The sequence below is a fragment of the Gossypium hirsutum genome, chromosome A06 (assembly GCF_007990345.1).
Source record: "Gossypium hirsutum isolate 1008001.06 chromosome A06, Gossypium_hirsutum_v2.1, whole genome shotgun sequence".
Classification (NCBI taxonomy): Eukaryota; Viridiplantae; Streptophyta; class Magnoliopsida; order Malvales; family Malvaceae; genus Gossypium; species Gossypium hirsutum.
In genome coordinates this window covers 113,042,968-113,065,188 of record NC_053429.1, presented here as the reverse complement: position 1 = coordinate 113,065,188, position 22,221 = coordinate 113,042,968, and the positions used below count along the sequence as shown (strand labels likewise).

The window sequence follows — 22,221 nt, the reverse complement described above, 5'->3', positions numbered from 1 at the left end:
AATATATATATAAAAGAATAATTGAGTTTTGTTAGATGGTGTGAAAATGAGAAAGATTTATATTAACTTAAAAAAAATCTCCTAAAAATAACTGGATATAAAGCATTAGAGTTAAATCCTGGATTCAAATGGCCGTCTTTTTGCATAAAAAATGTCCCACTAAAAGGCGGTAATGGGCAGTGTTTGATTGATGTTTGATGTCCGACTAGATATTTTGCATTTCTGCACAGTCCATTTACTTTGATTTTGACATATATCCTATGGCTGCATAATGAAATGGCTACAGATAATGGTATCTTGGCATTTTTCATAGTGGTTGACGAGTCATCACTGTCATATGTGGATTGTTACTTGGCTTAGCTGCATGACATTTTAATTAATTCAATTCAATTCCTACTACTTATGGTTCTTAAGTTTCTTAAAATGTATTCTGGAATCGTTTTTTGCAAAACCCAAATTTATAAATGATGAAATTTACCCATCTTTTTTCACCAAAAAAAATAAAATGTGTTGTTTTGAAAAATTAAGCTATCCAGTTAAATAGTAAAGAATTAAAAATTTTATTTCGGATAAATTATATAGATAGTCACTTAATTAATAAAAATTTTCATTTTAGATACCCAAAATTAAAAAAAAATAATTTAAATATCTATATTATATAGTTCAATTATTTTAGTTATTCCTGTTAAAATCACAAACAAAAAACTGACATGAATTTTTCTTTTAAAATTTGATTTTCCAAATAACTAAATTAAAATTTAGGTTATTGTTATTCATTAAAAATTATGATTTTAGTCCCCCAAACTTTTCTTTTAATTTAAATGAGGTATATAACCCTAAAAAAAATTATATAACAAATTATCATTTTAGTCCAAAACCGAAAGAACCCATCTCATGTTTCGTTCATCGTTGGGGTCGATTTCACTCACCTTCCATGCTTACTTCGCTACCAAATCCATCAATTCCTTCGCTGCAAACATTCATTGAATTCAATGGAAAAACATTGAGGCCAGTAAGGGACAGTCCTAATAAGCCCTTGGAATTGAGTGGCCACCATCACCGACTTCATTAAAATACATAGCCTTGAGAGCAATCCTCTAAGAAGAAGTTGATTTTCTAGAAAGAAAGATGAAGCTCGAAGAAGAGAAGCACGACCGACTCGAGAAAAATTGAAAAATGTAGATTATGAGCAATCCTCACCCCCACACACCAACAACCATCAAACCACAAACTGAAAAGAGAAAATTGAAAATAAAAAAAGCCTTTATAGTAAAGGAAGAATGAAAAATGATTAAGTAAAAGATGGAGAGCAAGAAGCAAAACAAAAATAAGAGAAAAAAAAACAACAAAAAATAACATAAAGAGGAGAGCTCGTCTTATAGGGCTTCTCGATTATTTGGGCATCGGAGCTCTACTCAACAATCCAAATGATGAAGGTAGAGAAGGTACCAAGAAAAATATATCTCGGGCTTGTGGTGATCCAATAGTGGATGTCGACAGATCGAGGTTTTCAACTTCGAACCTTTGCTTGGGGTTTTGTAAGCTTTGGTTGCTTTTTGAGAAAATATAAACTAAATAATGGATAAAGGTTGTGGAGACCTATTGTGTGGTGGTGGTTTTGTGTCCGTTGAAGCACCGATGGTGGAGCTCTCTGACCGACGATGGTTAAGGTTAAAAGAAGAAGGAGAATAAAAAGGAAATATAGAGAAAATAAAAGGAGGAAATTGGAAAGAAAGGAAGAAAGAAAGAAAGAAAAAGGAAAAAAATAAAAGAAAATCAAAAGTTGAAAGAAAAATATCATCTTAGATTTTCATTTGAGATTTTAACGGGGTGAATAAAATGATTGAATTATGCAACTTGAGTGCTTACATTGCAAACTTTTTTCATTTGAAGTGCCTAAAAAAAATCATAAGTTTTATATTTTGGTAATTGGATATTTTTGTATTTAAATAATTAGATTTATATTTAAAATTAAGTTGGTTGAATTTTATGGAAGTTGGTTATTTGGATATTGGGTATTTATTTGAGCCTAGTATGAATATGGGTTTAAAGTTTATCAATTAGAAAAATTTGTTTTATTGGGTTTAAAAATTTAAAACTGAAAATTTACTAAATAAATCGTCAAAACTTCTCAAATTGAATAAATCAAAATCGATTAAACCAATTTTTTGGTTTAACCAATTCGGTTTAAGCAGTTGATTGAACTTTTGCTCACCTCTAGAGTTATACATTAGATGGATATAATTTATGCCCTAATGGCAATTAGATTGCACTTGAAATAAAGGAGGCAATAAAGTAAAATCAACTACTAATGACTAGTATTAACAAGGTTTTTCTTTGTGTTACTGCAAATAATATACATGATGTTCAAAGTACTAATAGGACGAAGTTCATGGAATAAATAAGGCATTGAAAAGGAATTGCAAACAAGTTGCAATTATGGAATCCTTATGGATCAAAGCCATGTTATTAAAAATGTTCCTTGTTAATGTATTACCAAGAAGGGGTATTGATAATGTGTCAGAGATTGACATATGTTAAGCATTCATGCAACCAATTCCATATGTTTGAAGTATATGAGATATTTGAGGATAATGGATGCTAGTTTTGGAAACAAGTTCATCGAACATGACTCTGTAAGAACTTCACTCGGTAGAATTACTTAAGTGTCTTGAAATAAGTTCTCACATACCATCGTGCAGATTAGTTCTTTGACTTGAGATTATAGATCACCTTATATGAGGAAGGTTATGCTTTGATTCATAACGATACATGTTCACAATAATGGATGCTTAAGATAGGAAGTTGGCATGAAATAAATCATATGAAGATGGATAAGTGATTTATAGAGTATGTACCACTCAGAATGATATTTGGGACATATCTCATTTTATATTAACTATGGTTAATTAATCAAGACTCTAGCCCGTACATTATAGATTGAGAGTATTAACTTGGATGTCTTAAGCTTTTTATATAACAATATTTAAGATAAATTTTTAATAACTAAGTCATTTACTAAACAAACATTTTCAAAGAACTTTCAAATACTTGCAAAGTACTCAAAAATATGTTTCAAATATGCTTCAACTTATCCAAAAAAATTTGAGTTAATATCAAAGTGTTCTAGGGTGTTTAAAAAGTTATCAAGGCACTTTGGTAGTTGAGTCTCGATTCCCAACATTGCAATATCAAGACTAGAAAAGTCAGTAGCCTTAGAACTCACGAGAAGGCTAAGTATAGAGACTTAGCTTATAAGTCTTAAGACTTGCAAATGTCGAGACTTAGCCTTATTACGTCTATAAGCATTTATATTTATGAGAGGTATCGACACCACTTTGGTAAGTCTTGAAACTTGAATTGTAGAGACAAGTCTAAGCTTGAATTTAGTGTTTGTAATGGCTCTCATTTGCACTATGTAGCATCATTCACAATAAGAGAATTCATGGGTCATTACATGATAAATGACTTGATCACTATTTAATAGTAATTGACTTTTCATGAACAAAGATGTAATGGTTACTATGAGAAAAAATAGGATCATATTAGGAGAATAGATTTATCCCAAAAAGATTACAAATATCTTCTGAGGGTAACACATTTATGACAAGGTCATGGGTCGAGTATTGATTCAATAGCTTTCGTAATAATATGTCACATCCCAAAATCCAACCTAGTAGTTCTGGGTTAGTAGAATCGGGTCACTAAACTGGAGGTTGTGTTAGATATCAAAACTTAAGGTCAAAAGTAAGTAATTAAAGAATTAAAGTTACATATTTGGGCTTTTATTTTATTGTTTAGCTCAAAACAAAATTCAATTTTAAGGCCTAATTTGGAGAAATGGGTTTCAATTGATTTAGGACCTATTTGGAAAAAGGAAAAAGTTAGAAGTGACCAAAAGGGCAAAAAAGCTTAATTTTTGCAATTTGTCTTTCAAAATTTCAGCCATTCACGTGTCCCCCTCCCCTTTTGACCTCATTCAAAAAAAAATTTCCCTAAACCCCAAGTCCACTTATTTGCTCTTTAATTAAACCTAAGCTTTGTGATTTTCTCATCTCCCAAATTCATAAACCTCTCCCAATTTTAAGAAAACCCTCAAAGACATTATCAACTTCCTCATTCGATTTCCAAATGAATTTTCTAAAATTCAATCTTTCATTCGTTCTTCTTCTTGATTGAGGTAAATTTATGTTTCATTACTAAGTTTAGAATATTCTAGCTCCTTAAATCAAGTTTTGATTCGTTATAAAAATAATTTCATGTTTTTAGTCGAAAATTGTATCTTTAATGGTGGAATCTGGGTTTTTCAATTAAACTATTGTTTTATGTATTTTTCAACTCTTTTTGATGATATTAGAAGGTTTCCAAACTCATTTTAAACTTCTGTTAAAAGACTTGAAGGTTATGTTGAATTTATATTAAAAATAGCCATAGATGTCAAAATTTTTGGAACCATAAGTCTGAGGAGTTTTGGGTGTTTTGAGGGTTTAGATTCGTTCTTTATGAATAATTAAATGTTTAGAATCGGTTTTAAGCACTAGGAATGAATATGGATTAAGATATTGGAGTTTCGGCTATGTTAGTCAAAAATTTAAGTTCTAAGAGCAGCTAGTTTTAAACCTGTGTTTTTGGTTGTTTAAGGTGTGTTATTGGTTGTTAATTGTCTGTGTATGTTGTTTGGTTAACATTTTTGAAGATTTGAAATCGTTGGAGCCTTTTTCGAGCAAGGCAAAACGTAAGGAAAAGCTAGTTTGAACTTTTGGCAAATAAGCGAAAGCGTAATCGGTGAATGTTTAGAGTTGCTGCAAGTATGCACGATTCCTAGCGTTAAACAAGAGCTTAGAAATAGCCTAAACCCCTATCCTAAGTTTTGAGTGTAAGCCTTTCTAATATTTTTTTCCTTATTGTAATATTATGCTTAATGAATGTTGAGTTGTGGAATATGATGCTAATATGACAAGTAATGTAAGTGAATACTTGTGTGTGATATGTAATAATTTGATTTTAATGCAAAAATATGTGGTTGGATATGTGATGGCTCAATAAGCATAGTTGTGGCACTTAAAGTGCAATTTAATGTGAATCTAATAAGCATGCTTTGTGTACAAGTAATTATATGAATTGATGATTATCAACAGAGATTATATGCAATAAAACAATAATTAAATATGTGTATTTGTGGATATTTTGACATTGTGATCTCTTGAAACCATTAGATATAGTAGGCATGCCATAGGATTGTAAGTACTCACCTTTGTGTTTTGTGATTTGGGCGTTGAGGCCCTAGGACAAGTTGGAGAGATAAGAGAATGTCGAGCTAAGCTCCTTTTATTAGGACATGTTGGTTTGTTAGAAAGTGTTTAGCTTAATTATACACTTGTGGGACATGATAGACTCTTTGAGTCATTGGTGTAATGAAAATCTATGTATCCAATGTGTGGTGGTAGAGTCCACTTTTACGTTTCGTAATCTCAAATTGTCAAATTATCATTAATTGATTCAAGTAAGAAATATGTTGTATGTATGTGCATGTGAGTACTTAAGCTTAAAATGTGAGATAATGAAGCATGAATTTGATATTTTGACTTAATGAAAATATGAATGAGAATGAGTCGTAGTATGCTTTTGTTTAACACATGATGTTGTGTATGCTTGTGGTAATTTCGATCATTCACTGAGCTTGTATAAGCTCACACGCTCCTCACTAAATCCTTGCAGATAGTTAGCATTTTCGATGTGAGCGGAGCAGCCAAGGAAGTGATCCAAGCTAGGCAATAAACTTTTGTTTAGGTGGTTTTATAATTATTATGGACCCTTGAATAAAGGCAATGTAGGTTAGAATTTGTTTGGTTATCATTATTATTTTTATTTGTTTATTATGATTGTGGAGTTTTGGTATTTCTTGGAATTATATTTATTAATGAGTAGATGATTGGTATGGTGAATAATAATGTATGTTGAATGGAATTATAGTTGATTATGAATGTGTCCTCTATTTTGTTGAGTTTTTGTCATTTTGTACAGAGGTATCGATATTCGGGGCGTAAGTATCAATACTTCGGTGTTGGAATGTATGTGTAGGAAAACAATAACTTAATTTGGTATTGATACCTATTCACGATTATGAATACTCGGGTAGAAATACCAATACCTTTGTTTAAGTATCAATAAAACGTTTTTGTTCAAAATTGAAAAAATAAAACAGAATCCTAAAATGGTATCAATTTTTTGTTAGTATTGATACCTCACTTATGTAAATATCGATCCCTACGATATTGTATTGATACCTACGTTGTTTTCTTCAGAAATTTACTAAATGATCCTTAAGCATGTAGTTAAACTGTTTCTAAAGTCGATTAATGTTTGATTAAGTTGTGAACACCTCTGGAAATGATTAAGTTATGAACAATTGTCCTTGCTTAAAAGTTATGCCTGTATGTGTTAAAGTTATGAAGCTGATGTAGTGGCCTGTAACTCATGTCCGACGACCGACCGGGCGAGAGGTGTTACATGATATATAATAAGAGAAGAGAGCTTAGTTACGATACTATAGAGGGATATTTTTGTGACTAAATAAGTTTCTAATTAATAGGTTAAAAATGAGTACTTAATTATAATTTATTTGAGTCCTAATTACATATGTCAAACAAGTCCATCCACTACCTCATTGAAACAAAAAATGAATTGTATGTAGAACCAAATAAACAAAAATGGATGGAAATGATAAGGTTAGAGAAATAGGTCACATTCTCAAATGAATGTGTTTTCTCACTAAATATAGAAATGACTTGAGAATTAATTTAAGTTTTTTAATTATTATTTAATTAAATAATTGAAGTTCAAAAATGGAATTTAATGAATTAGTCATTGTGAATTCGTTGAATATAGAAATTAAATATATTTTCTCATAGATTTTTTTATGATAAAGTTGTCATAAATTTAACAAAATTAGAATTGGGTTGAGAAAATTATTTAAATGAAAAATTAATTTATCTAATTAAATTAAGTAATTAATAATATGTATTTTGGGAAATAGAAAAACATATATTAGGTTAGATTAAATTATAAAATGCTGGGCTAAAAGTCTAGAAAATACATATAATTGGACCCAATACAAGAGAAACTCAATTTCTCTTATATTGCATGTAAGGGGTGACAATCCTAGTGTATTTAACTAGGGTGTGCCCTATCTTTTCTAATTTGACTAGAAGATTGTTTTTCTATTAAATAAATATTATTTATGTTTAACTAATTCAACTAGGATTCTCTTATATCTCTCTATAAATAGATGATACTAGTAGAGCTATTTAGAACAAGAGTTACTGGTAACTTTCAAATATTGTCATTTTGCTAGAAAGTAGAGAGAATTTATTTTTTAAGTATAAATTTTATTTTTTGACAATTACAATTCTACCGGTTTCTATTGAGAGAGAATTACTTTTCTATTGAAAGTAATAAATCATTTCTGGTTCTGCGTTTAGTTCATGATTGTTCGAAACCTACACTCAAAATGATTCATGGTACGAGAATAGTGGCTAAAGTTGTTTGGTTGAAAGTTGAGAAAATCTAGGATCCGTCTTGTTCAAAGCATAGGTATTTTTTAGGAAAAAGTTTATTACTATAAAAAAACACAACCAACTTAGTTTTCAAAATTTTAATTTTTTGTTGTGATAGAAAACCACTTTCTAAACCAGATTTTTCCAACACTCCTTCGATTAACCTTGCCACAGTGACCTCACCTTCGATTCTGGACACACCATCTTCCCCTATTACCTTATAAGACCCCAATGGTAATCTTTTGAAACAAATCCTCTATTGCCTAGCCCGAAAAACTTAGCCCATTGCCACAACTATTCCCCCAAACCAAGTTTCCCAACTACAACAAATCCCAAACCTTCAACATCATGTTCTTAGAATACAAAAAAAAAAGTCATATGGAAGAGCAAGTCATGGCTAAAAAATGTCAATTTCAAGAACAATAAGAGAGTCAATGTTTACTAGATCAAAAAAAAATCTCGTAATAAACAACTAATTGCAAAGCTAAGAGCAACCAAGATAGTTTCCAATGGTGGAAATTTACCTATCCCACTAGAGCTAGAAGGTTTTGCACAATCTATTATCCGTATAAAAAAGGACCAGAATTATAATGAGGTGCTGCAAGACCTTCATTTGAAATGAGAGCCCCAAAATAAGGCTTTCCTATTGAAGAGCAAATTGCAGTTCTTAAATTGAAATTTTTACAAGAGGTAAAAGGTTCTACGTCTAATGAAGTTCCTTAGAGCTATGCTAATGAACCCTTAGTCCCTTCTATATTGATGTACAACTTGTTTTCCTTTTTCAAGTTTCCTAAGTTAACTAACATTGGTACTAGAGACTAGAAGATCATCTAGCTCACTACAACAACCATATGAACATCCTTGGAGCCTCAGACATTGTGAAAGGCAGGGCTTTCTCTAGACTCTTTCTAGCATGGATCGAAAATGATACCTGTCATTTTTTCAAGATCTATAAACAATTTTGATCAGTTTGCTAGTTATTCATGAGCAGATTTTTAGCCAATAAATCCTCACAACAATCTTCGACCTACTTAATGTCCATCGTAGAAATAGAATGAACCCTTTTGCAATTTCATGAAAAAATTTAATGCTGCAACTATGATAACCAAGGGTGTTTCTGAGGCTTTAGCCATCCAAGCCTTCTTGGTAAGAACCACTTATGAATTCCTCTTATTTCATCTCATCGATAATCCCCAGAAAGGTTATCTCAACTATATGAAATGGTTTATCACTTCATGAAGGTTATCAGATGGACATTGATCAAGCTAAGCTAATAACCTAAACAACCCAAGCATACCTCTTTTTTTAATGGTCCTCTCATCCACATAATCATCAAGCGATGCCTCACCAACATCAACCCCAACAGAGAACTCTCTCTTCGATAGGTGATCTACCACAATTCGTTGTGAAAAATTAGGGTCATTCTGGCATTTAATGGACTTTTTTTCGAGTAATTTGATTGTATTTCTATAAGTTTTCCATTTTAGTAGTTTATGCTTAAACTTATTAAAATAAGCATTTTTGTGCAAGTTTTGGTGTTTCGATGATCCATTAGGCCAATCTAGGCCTAGGAAAGGAATAATGAGCTAATTGAGTGTGCAAGCCACCGTTTCGAGCTAAGGAAGCTGAAGAATGACTTTAATGTTGCAACACCCATTAGTGGTGTTGCAACATCTAACTTCGAAGTTGATCTAGAACCATTAATGGTGTTCTATCCTTAGTTAACCTCTTCGATCTAGATAAATGAGCTTTTGGCTGATTATCCCTATTATTTGAGGCAAAGTCTAGAAAGCCATAAAAGGGAAAATAAACAAACGACTACATAAGACATCAAGAAAAAGAGAAAACAACACATACCCCTCCAAGACCTAGCAGCAATGACGTCATACTCCCCTGAAGTAATGCTGGCAACAGGAGAAGAAATAGCCTGCTTCAAATCTGGTTTCAACATTGGTACCATGTGTAGGGACCTAAGAGAGATTTCATACTTACGGTTTGAAACCCCACATAATTTGAAAAGAAATTTAAAGGCTTAAGACGCAATGTAATAGCCCGATTTTGGGCCTAGTCGGAATAGTGGTTTTTGGACCACAAATCCGACGAGCAAGAATTTATTTTTATTATATATTTTTGGTCTACAATTTCACAAAATGTTTTTGTGAAAATTTCATTCGAAAATTTTGACGTTTAGGCACTCAATTTAGTCAAAAGGACTAAATTGTAAAAATTGTAAAAGTTGAGTTCTACATGTTAGAGGTGTCCAATTGTTATGAAATTTTAACTTGGAGGTCCTTAAATGGTAATTAGACCATTGATTAATTTTTTGGACAAAAATGGACATGGAATAAGTGAAAAGTTAGGGGTAAAAAGGTAATTTTACCAAAGTATGTGTTATGAGTTGATATGAGCAATGTTTGTATTGAACAAGTTGAATTTGGCATTATAGATTAAGAAAAACATGATTCGGGTCTTGATCAATGGAAAAAAAGTTTACGAGGATTAAACTCGTTTCTATCATTTTGTACCGAGGTAAGTTCATTTGCAAATAATGCAACATATACCATTCTTTAAATGATTGGTATTGCATGTATGGTAAGTATATATAATTAATGAGATGTTGTACCAATGTTTAAATGCTTACATTTTTATCATGAATGATGCCTTAATTATTCCATGAGTATGTGATTGGTGCTATGAGTAATGAAATAGACACTATGAGCAAGCTCAACGGAAATGTCATATCGAAGAATCCCGTTTAAACGTTAAGAATAGTTAGGATACAAGTGACATGTCACTAGGAATCATGTAATCTGAACTCATTGAGTTGTGTCTGAGTTCATGATATATGTGACATCCGAACTCATTGAGTTGTGGTCTGAGTTCATGATATGTATGACACATGTTCTGGCGTCCGGGTACTGGTTTCGCATATTCTACCGGTGGCTGGGTAGTCTGGCATTTGTTGCGAATACCTGACAGCCTATGTGAGCAGACCCATGAGTAGCTTGAAAGTGAACAAAATGTGATATGTGATATGAGGTAGCATTGGCTACATATAAGGCACTTAGGTGTGAGATTCTGATGTATACAATGGTATTCCAAGTGTTCAATGGGTAGTCCAAAGAGAAGTTCAATGGGAATCTTGATAAATACGTCAAAAACAAGAAAGTAAGTTGTTATGTGCCCAACATATTTGATTAAGTGAATATGATAAGTAAATTTACTCAAATTCATGGAATGTGTGTTTATGTACACTTGTTTGAATAAGATAATTAAAAAAGTTCGGCGTCAGTTATGGGTAAGGGGTGTTACACACAAACCCCAAAGATATTTGGCGACACATCCCTTGAGTCATATGGCCAGGAGTGTTTATGCTGCTTCTATCTTCCAGCATCCCTCAAGCCATCTATCAAATTCTGAGGGTGTACCCATAGCCCCCTTATCGTAGAGACAATAGCAGAATACCCCACGAAGGGAGATGTCGTAAAGGATAACCAAGAAGCCATTGTGATTTAAGAGAGTATAGGTTTCCTCCGCATCAAGAATATCCTTTACCTGTGGATGATGAAGAAAACGAGAGGGCATAGGTCTTATTCGTTCAATAGGAAGCCCAAAAGGTTCCCCCCAACTTTAACTCTACCAAAATACATCTCTTAGGAGTTGACTTAAACCTCCCCACCCCTCCATAAATAAGTTGTCCCTTTACTTCGCATTACTAGGTATACCCCTTCGTATCCTACCTTCTCTTAAAGGGTGTACATATACTTAAATAAAAGCACAGAAGGTCATTTCCCCCTTTGACTACATTTGATCATGAATCCAATATTAACCATCAGGAACACTCAACCAGTTGCCCGAGTGCCAAATAATAGGAATTCAACAAGTCTATTACAAACTGGTGAAGTGACAAGTGAAACCCCACTTCCAACAAAAATAACGACAACTGAAATCATGGTCTCCCTATACCAAAGTGTAGCCCAAAAACAAAAGTTAAGCTATACTTCCCCACAAGTACACTAAACTCATACTAGGGGTGCCTTGTAAGAAATCTCCTACATTTTAGCATCATTCGTATATCCTGCTCCATTATCATGCACTTACACTTGACAACCGCCACTGGTTCATCGTAATCTTTTATATGTTCTAGGATTTCCCCCTTTTGGCTTTCGACCATTGAAAGCCTCCTAGAATCGACCATGGACAACCTATTACTTATTGTCGCCACCCTATTATTGACGATAGAAGATCTAACTCTACCTCTTTATAACGAAGACCTGTTATTCCCCCTTCATCTCCTTATTTCTTGATGAAGATTGCGAAAACAAATAAAAGAAAATTTTATAGTACTTTTGAACCAAAAAGGAATCTCGAGCAAAGAATTTTGAAACGATAAAGTAATATCAGACAAAGTAGATGCAACGACCTATTTTTCAGTAGTGTCAAAAATAGTGGTTTCGAGGCCACAAATCCGACGAGTAAGTTCATAAATATTATTATTTAATATTTACAAGCCAACTAGTATTTTAAAAAGGTTTTTGATATGGTAATATATGTTATACAAATGATTTCAAATTGGTCTCGATTTGTTTCTAAAGTATTTTTAGGGCCTCGAGGGCTTGATTTAGGGACTATATGTGTATGTGGGAATGGTTTAAGTTATGTTTATGATTTTTGAATAAAATTAATTATATATGTTCCAATTGTATTGTAATGCTTGTTTGACGACGGATACGGGTTTAGGGTTTACATTTAGTGGTATCAGAGCTATAGGTTTTTTCGTTTCTCAAACTAAATCGAGTTTGAAATTGAGACCAGAGGTACATGCCATTGTCGAGTCGGAGTCGGGATTTAGATGCTGATCGTTAATTATTTTGTCTTATATTCAAAAATTTTTAATGAGTTGAGCTATATTGTAGAGTAGAAATTAGCAGAAATTAACAAAATAATTGTTTTGTAAGAAGTGAATGTTGAAAAAAAGTAGCAACATGATAGCGGTGTGGATCCCTAAAATATTTAGCTCGAGGTTGCTTGAAAAAAATATAAATGTTCCTGCTATTATTCAAAAATATATCCCTGCAGCTAGAGGTCGAGGAATTATTATTGATGAATTAGTAGTACGCGAACCCGGTACGTATATTTTTATGATTTAAGATCAATTTATGATGTCTATGTGATTGTGGATTAAGATGAGTTATAATTATCGTATAAAATGAATTGTGATTATGGGTGTTGAATATTGAGAAATAAACTGAAAGGAATAAAATAGAAATTTCTTGATTCAATTTCTAGTTGAGGATTAATAGGAAATTGAGTTGTCACATATGTGTTATATGATAAATTAGTAACTTGATGATAAAGTAAGAATAAAAGAATATGAATTGATCTAGATATAATGAACCGGGAAATGATTATCCTATTAACTTTTCCAGTATAGTTGAATATAGTCATATGCCTTAAGACCTGAATGCTATATGAAAGTCATCGTTTTTGGGCAACCCGAAGTGATGAATCCAAGTACCTATACTGAGTCTGGATCTAATTAATAAAGTAAAAATAAAATACATGAAATGACCAATTGGTGATGAAATGAAAGTAGCAAAAATATGAAACATAACATATTGTGATTTAAGCCGAAAACGAGCCCCAATGGCTATTTGAATACGAGTAAGTTTTTAGACTCGAAAATTGTTAAAATGGCATTGTGGAGTTGAATATGTATGTGTGTGAAATGTATATTAAATGATGAAATATTGCTTGTGATTTAAATGGTAGGCTTAATTATTTATATGATAAATAAAAGTAGCGCGATTTAACCAATATATGGTACTTAGTGTTAAATTGAGTTGAAATATGTTATGTACTGTATTAGGATAGCGGATTGATGAAATTGAGATTGATTAAATATGTATTGAATTTATAATGGAACTGAAAATTAGTTATCTGTTAAATGTATAGGTGATTCTTCGTTTTATTCGATGATGCACTTATGTGCTAGTATGATTATTTTGATTCTAGATTGGGATACTAGATGGTTGATTTAAGTATCTGGCTTGAGTCTGAAAAAGATTAATAAAATAATAACATGTGATTAGGTTAAATGAAATATGAATTGGATTAGTACTATGATTGATCATTTGAAGGTAAATTACAATATATGAATATTGATAATATCCGAAAGATCATATGATGTAATCAAACTAGCTCATGGATCGATAAGGAAAGATAGCAATTCAATTGATTCAATTCAGAAAATGAATTTTAGTACTTTACCTCTTTCCAGATAAATTTCGAGTACAAAATTTCTTAAAAGAGGGGAGAATTGTAACAACCCGTTTTTCAATGGTGTCAGAAACAATGATTTTGGGGCCACAGATTCGACGAGTAAGTTCGTAAATATTATTTATTTAATATTTACGAGCCAAATATGATTTTAAAAAGGTTTTTGATATGGTAATTTATCTTGTACAAATGATTTCAAATTGGTTTCGATTTGTTTCTAAATTATTTTTAGGGCCTCGATGGCTTGATTTAGGGACGATATGTGTATGTAGGAAATGTTTAAGTTATGTTTATGATTTTTGAATGAAATTAATTATAAATATTTCAATTGTATGGTAATGCTCATAACCCTATTCTAACAACGGATATGAGTTTGGGGTGTTACAGTAGGACAATTTATGGACTTCTCAATTATCTTTCATAAACGTATCATTTTGAGGACTTAAGGTCATGACCAATAACATTTGGCCACCTAAATAATGTTAGACGCCCTTCATCATAACCACACTCCCCAAAAGAACATCACATTCATGACAGTTGTTAGATGATGTTTCATCTTCTCCGACTAGATAAGCCTTTAAGGGGCCCTAAAAACATGTCTCACAAAAGGCTATTTTATGAACTCTTGCTCGACTTGGGTAAGGGAGGGGGGAAGGGGAGCTATTGCTATGCCCATCCACCAAGAAGACACGTGTAAGCATAAATAGCATGGTTAACTCTACATAGACCTTCTGAGCCTAGCCAACCGTCCCATTTCAAACGAAGCTTACCACGCGGGATTAAAAGAGAATCCTATCCTAATGTGAACACACTTCCAAGATAAGGAGTTTATTTCAAGTTTACTATTTTATACTAATAGAATCTCATAATACGTGTCTATGACTATCCATTACGCATTTAATGGGACTAAACGCTTATCTAACCAACGATCATACCAATGGACAAAGGATCCTGTAAATACCCTAAAAAACTATAAACAGAGGATCAACCCTTGAACATCCTAAGGTTACTCATAAACATCCTAAGGTTACTCATAAACATTTGCCCTCTCAATCAACGTGTCCTCTTATCCTTGTTCAAGCCCTCGGCCTTTATAAGTGAATTGGCCTCCATAGCACCACCATAACCTTCTCCATATCCTCCTTTGTTATATCTTGTATCAATAAAACTATAAAGAAAAATCTTGAAAAATACGTGCAACTCAGTGACAAGCAAAAATAATAAATTAGTTTTTTTTCCCTTTTAAACTGCCATTTTTAATAATTATAGACAGATCTGATCACGATCAAACCAAAAATCCTATAATTTAACTTGTTAGATCAATGATCCAATTATGAAAACCTCAGGATATGAAAAACTTATAACTTTTCTATGTTCTTTCTAAGATACTATGGTTGCTGTTTTTGGCACAACATATCTACCCTTTAAATCTCTTACTGCTAGTTTCCATTTAATCTATTAAAGAACGAATTGCGCCGGTAACCCTTGCTTCACTGTCTCCAATCCCTAATAGAAAGTGTTTATTGGAAATAATAAGCTTCACTAGCAACCAAACAAATTCTCGAATGTTAAGTACATAGATTTGATATAAGTGGTGAACAAGCAAAGAGGTTTTAATTATACGACCATAAAATCAATGTTTTATGCTTAATTCAACATAGGACCAGAAACACACTTAACAAAAGCTAATATTTTCTACTTTTGCTTTTGGCAAAAAAAAAACCTTTGTAAAAGCATTTTTTATCTCATACTTTTAAAAGTCTCAAAAGTATCTTGTTTAGCAATGCTTTTATCTCAAAAGCACTTGAAAGCAATGCTAAATTAACCCTTAACTTTTATCCAAAAAGATTAAACCAAATCCAGTTTCACAAGAATATTGAGCATTAATATTAGGCAAATGATATTTAAATCGTGAAAAAGAACTTACGGCACAGGCAGAAAAAAACGAGAACTGAAAGCCTTAGGATGGCCGAATAAAACAAAAATCTCTAGCAAGTCATTCAAGTCTATGAAAACTACAAACTAACCTGTGTCAAAATCACAGATACCATCACAATAACAAATTTTTTAAATAGGAAAAACATTTGCAAAAATAAGAAAACCTCACTCCCAGCCAGTGGGAGCAGGAGCAGGAGCAGATACATCGATTCCAGGGCCAGGGATTTGTGGTGGAGCACTTGCAGGATCCCAAACATCAGCGCTAACAGCAACTGCATTTCAAATTTTCGACAGCATTAGGCAAAGGTACAATCAACAATATGCATATCAAATAAAATCATATGAACAGTAAAACATCAGACCTTGATCACCCCAGTTAATTGCAGGGACACCCGAAATTGGTGGCTGAACCACATCAGCTGACCACTGATCACCCATTTGGGAGGGCCATTGGTCAGTTCCTAAAGCACCCATTCCAAAATCTGCAGCAGGGAGTCCATAATCAGGAGCAGCAACTGCTTCCTCCTCTTCCTGTTGTTTAGCTTCCTCAGGCTCCCTGTAGAAAAATAGATCCACCTACATACAATATACAGTATGAGAACAAGGAAAGTACATAAATGCAAATCGTATTGACAACATTATGATGGTCTTCTCTTTTACCATCACATCCCACTTCTGTCCAGGAGCAATTGTACCACGCATCTGAAGAACCATCCTAGCTAACAGCCAGAAAAGACAACCAATGCTGTGCTTTCCCTTGTTATTAGCAGGAATACCAATGTCAACATATCGCATTGGTGAGTCTGTGTCACAAAAAGCAATGGTAGGAATATTTCCAAGAGCTGCTTCCTTGATAGGCTGCAGAAAATATACAAAAATTTGAACTTACTGTCATGATAAAAACTCAACATGACTGTAATGCACAATTTACCTGGTGGTCGGTCCTAGGATCTGTGAGGATAAGAAGGCGAGGCTCACTGAAAGATGTCTGGAGTTGGTTAGTGAATGTACCAGGAGTGTGCCTTCCAGCAATGGCATGACAACCAGTGTACTGAGCAAATTTCAAGACAGCCCTCTGACCATAGGGTCTTGCAGATTGGACAATGATATCTTGAGGGTTCTCTATAGCGACAATTACACGAGCTGCAAGCTGAAGCTTCTCCCAGGTCTTGCCAAGGTTGATGATGTAAATTCCTATGGAGGACAAAAAGATAATTCCATTGCTGAAACAGAAACCAATACATATGACGAGTGCTGTCAAGAGCGCAAGATGCACTTTAGGTGGTTTAACCCTTATTTGTGTCTACCATTATTTTCCCAAGGCATATGATGTTAAAAAAGAATTTACTTACTCAGGTAAGTAAAGCAAAAACGTATTAATTGACACATGTCTGCATGCGTCTGCATCAAACAAACTTAAGGCATAGAAGCCTATCCAACTTATCCTACAAAACATGCATTTTTTTTCCTTTTGTTGTCCAATAAACATGATTATTGTGCATGTTGTTCAATACGCAAACACTGAAAAGTAGAGAATTTGATACTGTCTGGCTTTTTTTAATACTAAAATTAGAGTTAATATAAATAAAATTAAAACTAAAGAAATTAAAGAGAACTTCATTTCTGCATCTAATACCATGTTACAAAAGAAAGTACGCTAACAAGCACCAAGCTCGCATCTAATCAAAAAGACATTGCATGCACAAAAATAATTGTTTTATACTGAATAGAATTATGTAGCTTATAACTAAGTAGACTAAAAGATAGCTCATGCTGTTCTTAAGAAATCCATTGCATACAAATATCAAACTCTGAAGAATGAACAAATAATTATATCAGGTCTCTAGTTGTGAATTCAACAGGAAAAACAAGCCAATCGTCAAACATGAACAACAAAAAAGTATCCCGCATTGTACTAACAGCATGTCATATCTGCAAGAAACACATTGCTCCAAAACCATCCAATTGTGTAAATTCTTACAAGCCAACAAAAAATGTGGTTACAATAGGCACCTCCTGTTTCGGACCAATTCAGCATATAACACTTGAAAAGGTAATTCTAATCTTATAAGCTAATAAAAACATGTTCATAAAGTACAAACAGATTCTTCAAATGGAATATATTTTGAAACATTAAATGAGATAAGAGCTAAAACCAAAGTCTTTACTAGATCTCATATCTCCTATAAGTTACAAGCTTTAGAAATCAAATAAAACAAAGAAACCCCGACTTTTACAAACATAAAACCGAATTTATAACAACCCAAATCCCAAAACACATAAAATTTAAGCAATAAAAAAGGGGAACTTCAAGTTTCAGCAATAAAAACGCAAGAATTCAAACAACTGATAATTCAAATAAAGAACAAAACAGAATCCAAATTATACACGAAACGGAAAAAACAATAAACTAACCGTCATTGCGACGCTTGAAGACGTAACGATCCATTTGGAAATCACAGTTCTTGGTACCGAGATGGACCTCGGCAGCCAACATCATCTGGATATCGGCTTCTTTAGGAGATAGCTGCCTTGCGGCGGCTGGGACTGTGGTAGCAGCCATGATTTGCTTTTCTTAACTGCAAACAGAGGATATCGTTAAGAGGATGTGAAACAAATGAGGCTCTGGTAAGAGTACCAGAGTGAGTTTTTTCAGTTTAAGTAGGGTTTTCAAGGCAGAAAGGAAACCCTAGTTGATACTAAATGACGATTTAACCTTTATATCTCTTCGTATTTTCTATATACCTACCGCTAAATTGTACCAAAGTCCATTAAGTTTTTTTCGTTACATGAGAAAGGTCCACAATTATGTAATTTGATAGAGTTTTTTTGAAGCCCAATTTATTTAGAATTATTAAATAACCAAAAATCCTGTCATGCTTAGGGAGTAGAGGTGTGCATGGGTCGGGCTACCCGGGCCGGCCCAAAGGTCAGCCTGAAAAATGGGAGGGTTCGGGTAAAAATATAGGCCCGAAATATGAGTTTGGGCAAAAAATGAGGCCCGTTTAGAAAATGGGCCTGGCTCGGGTAAATTTTTTTGGCCCGAGTCCAGCCTGGCCCGGCCCGAATTGTATACTAAATATATATATTTTTTATTTTTAATCATATTTATATTTTATTTTTAATTTTAATATAATTAATTTTTATTATATTTTCAATTTGTGTATTATTTTAAAAATTGTTTTAATATATTTTTATTTGTTTTTTGTTTTAATATTTGTTTTAAATGTATTTGATTATTTAATATATTTTAAAATTTTTTATTTAATGAAATAAGTTAAAAGAAATTAATATGGGTCGGGCCGGGTCGGGCTCGGGCTTAACAATTTTATTTCGGGCCGAGCTTGGACAAATTTTTAGGCCCATATTTTGGGCCGGCCCGGGCACGGGCCTAAATTTTTTGTGGGCCCGGCCCAAACTCGGCTCAGCCCGGCCCATGCACACCTCTATTAGGGAGATCAATACTCGATTTAAAAAAAAGAAACCGAAAACACTAGCGCAATTGATTATTTCAAAAGCATGTTGGTCGGTTTTTACCTTGGTTACTTCTCGATTTCTGAATTTCGAAATTGAATTCACCGAAAAAATTTATTTATTTTATAATTTTTTAATTATAAAATATATAATCAATATATTATTATGTGAACACACTCCATTAACTCTAAACCCGACCAAAAATATTTGGGTCGGTTAATCGAAAAATTGATTGAATTAATGTCGATTCAGTTTGATCAGCTTTTTTAATTAAAGTCAATAAGTCAATTTTCTCATATTAAAGTCAATTAAGTCAGTTTGACAAAAAACTCGACAAAATCAACCAATTAAACCAATTGTTCTCTCCTACTAGACCCTTCATTGAAAGTAAGGATGCGACCCAACTTTTAAATAAGTAATCTTTTTTAGGGTTAATATATATAGAGGTACTTGAACATATCAAATTGTATTTACTTGGTGTTTAAAATTTTCTATTACTAAATGGTATCTATAATTGGAAACTATAACTCAAAATGGTACTTTTTTAGGTACTTGACTAATTAATCCGTTTGTGTCACATGAAAAATATGAATAAAGTTTTAATATTGAAATAATATGATTATAAAATTTTATTTTTAATTAATATTTAAAAACCATTTATAATTAAATGTTTATATTTAAAAGTTTTTAACTAAACTCATAACATTTGCCCCTCTATTTCTTTCCTTATTCCTCCTCTCCCCCGATCACTATAAAACCCCAAGAATAAAATGATTGTAAGGAACTTGTAGCTATTTATTTGCAGTTTTTAACCCTAAATACATAGCCTATTTTCATTTTAATCCCATTAATTAATTGATTGAAAGAAAGATGTGCCTCTTTTAAGTTCAAGTTCAAAATCAACACATTTAAGAGTAATTTTTTGTCATTATGGTTGTAGGGTTCTAATATGTTGTTGTAACATTCAGGAAAGGAAGAAGGCTTTAGACCTACGGAGGGTTTCCTCTAACATCATCTCAAAGATGGTAGGGCTGTTGTGACTCAACTGGGTTGACTACTTGGAGGAGGAGAAGAGGAAGTAGCAAAATAGGGCATTGAGAGAGTTTTTCTTGATGGAGAGAAAGATAGAGAGAGTCTTGGGTCTAATAAACTTGTGTTTTATCATTTATACTTCTCTTGAAGCTATTGATTTTTTTTCTTTTAAAAAATACTTTTTCAATAAATAATATATACGCACACATATATAAACCTGGTTTTGCTTGGACTTAAGGTTGAAAGATAAAGGGAATTATCTTGATACCATTGATTATAAAAAAATAAGCCTTTTGAAAATAGTATCAAAGAACAAAAATTGGGTTTTCTTAGATTCAATAAATGATGATTAACTTCTTACCAAGAATGCTATTAACAAATACTTTGATAATCTAACAAAGATAGCAGAAATAAAAAAAAAAACTTATAGGACTTTTGGAGATTAGAGGTTCGGTATATTGATTAAGAGCATATTCAAAGATCATCTTTATTCCACAACACCAAATCTGACTTAAGAGAAAATGGAATTGAATTATTCTTTCATGCAAAAATTTCCATTCTCAGCATTTTTTTTTAGAAATAATATTATGAAACTATGATTCCACGTCATCTTTATCCCTTTCCAATGAGAGAATGACAAATCAGATTTTTCCTCCTAATTTTCATCTTTTTTCTCTTGAAAAATTCAAATCCAACTAAAAATACTGAAAATCAGGAGGAAAAATCTGATTCGTCATTCTCCCATTGGAAAGGGATAAGGATGACGTGGAATCATAATTTTATACAATTCCTTCTCTCTTTTTTTTTCCTTTTTATTTGAGAGAGAGGAGAACATGAAAATATTTTTGCGTCTTATTACTTTCATTTGCCAAAAGGTAGTTTCATTATTTTTTAAAATTGAAAACAATCTTATCCAACTACTTTTTAAATGGAAAAAAATGTAAAATAATTAAAGCCAAATGGATTGCCCATTATGGGCGTCTAATTCTAACATTTTTGTAACACTTCTCACCCAACTTGCTTATCAGATCCAAGTTAGAGGATGCTACAGTTGTTGTCAGAGTAACTACAAACATTTAATGTTCGATTTACATCATAATACAAGCATACATAAACATTTCAAACTATTGTCATAATATATAACCTTTCTCAGGTCTTATACGAGCCTTGTATGCTCTAAAGTAAGCCCAAGATCGAACAAGAATCAAATTGCAAAATTTTCAAAATTGTAGGTCGACGTCATGACATAAGGGAGTTCTTTTTCGTGACGTGACAAACTGACTTGACTTGTTGTGACGATGGGGTTCCTCATCACGCCATGGCGTGAAGTCCAGAGCTCGTTGCGACAACCATCGCCTGACATCGTGACGTGGACTCTGGTTTTGGCACAAATTAGGCCAGTTGGTGCCTATTTCAAGCCAACACTCAACACAAGGTTTGGTGCATAATTGCACAACCTAACCTGCACAACAACATACTAATATGCATACCAAAACATAGCATCTAATCAACTCTGAATACCCATTTTAATAATTTCACGACATCAAACATACCAATTCAACTAAACCAAATTCAAACTAATCAACCATGCCTTTAAGCTATTCAATACCATCATTTACCATTCTAATTCATTAGGCAAATTTATCATTCAAGAGCCACAATTTTAGCTTATTACATTACTTAACTTACACATACATGTATGAATATTAGCATTTCATAATTCAAACATTAGCCAAGTTCAAACCAAACTATCAACCTAAAGTTACTACATATATTAACACCTATGTACATGCCACATAATCGGACTTTAAAACATTTGAAAGACTACTGAATCGAACATAGAATAGTGTAAACTTCTCGTAGATCCGGACGACATGTTCTGCAAGTCAACAATCTACAAATAAAAAGAGAGGAGGCAATAGCGTAAGCATATCGAATACTT

General features: G+C 32.8%; 1 protein-coding gene across 1 annotated transcript; it reads right to left on the bottom strand.

Annotated features, from left to right (window-relative positions):
• Positions 1–15,809: 15,809 nt before the first annotated feature.
• LOC107961834 (40S ribosomal protein SA) lies at positions 15,810–18,534 on the bottom strand. The gene is made up of 5 exons (XM_016897997.2): positions 18,189–18,534; positions 16,705–16,967; positions 16,434–16,631; positions 16,136–16,349; positions 15,810–16,045 (listed from the first exon to the last, which is right to left on the bottom strand). Exons 1-5 carry the CDS (start codon positions 18,334–18,336, stop codon positions 15,939–15,941), a joined length of 930 nt encoding a protein of 309 aa, XP_016753486.1. The 5' UTR covers positions 18,337–18,534; the 3' UTR covers positions 15,810–15,938.
• Positions 18,535–22,221: the final 3,687 nt, after the last annotated feature.

Bases quoted from the DNA above. Each gene is read 5' to 3' on its own strand.
- LOC107961834 (XM_016897997.2), bottom strand. From the start codon at position 18,336: ATGGCTGCTACCACAGTCCCAGCCGCCGCAAGGCAGCTATCTCCTAAA. The intron at 16,968-18,188 runs GTTAGTTTATTG...TGTCCTCCATAG, and splicing joins CTTCAAGCGTCGCAATGACG to GAATTTACATCATCAACCTT. The intron at 16,046-16,135 runs GTCTGATGTTTT...TTTGAAATGCAG, and splicing joins AATTAACTGGGGTGATCAAG to TTGCTGTTAGCGCTGATGTT.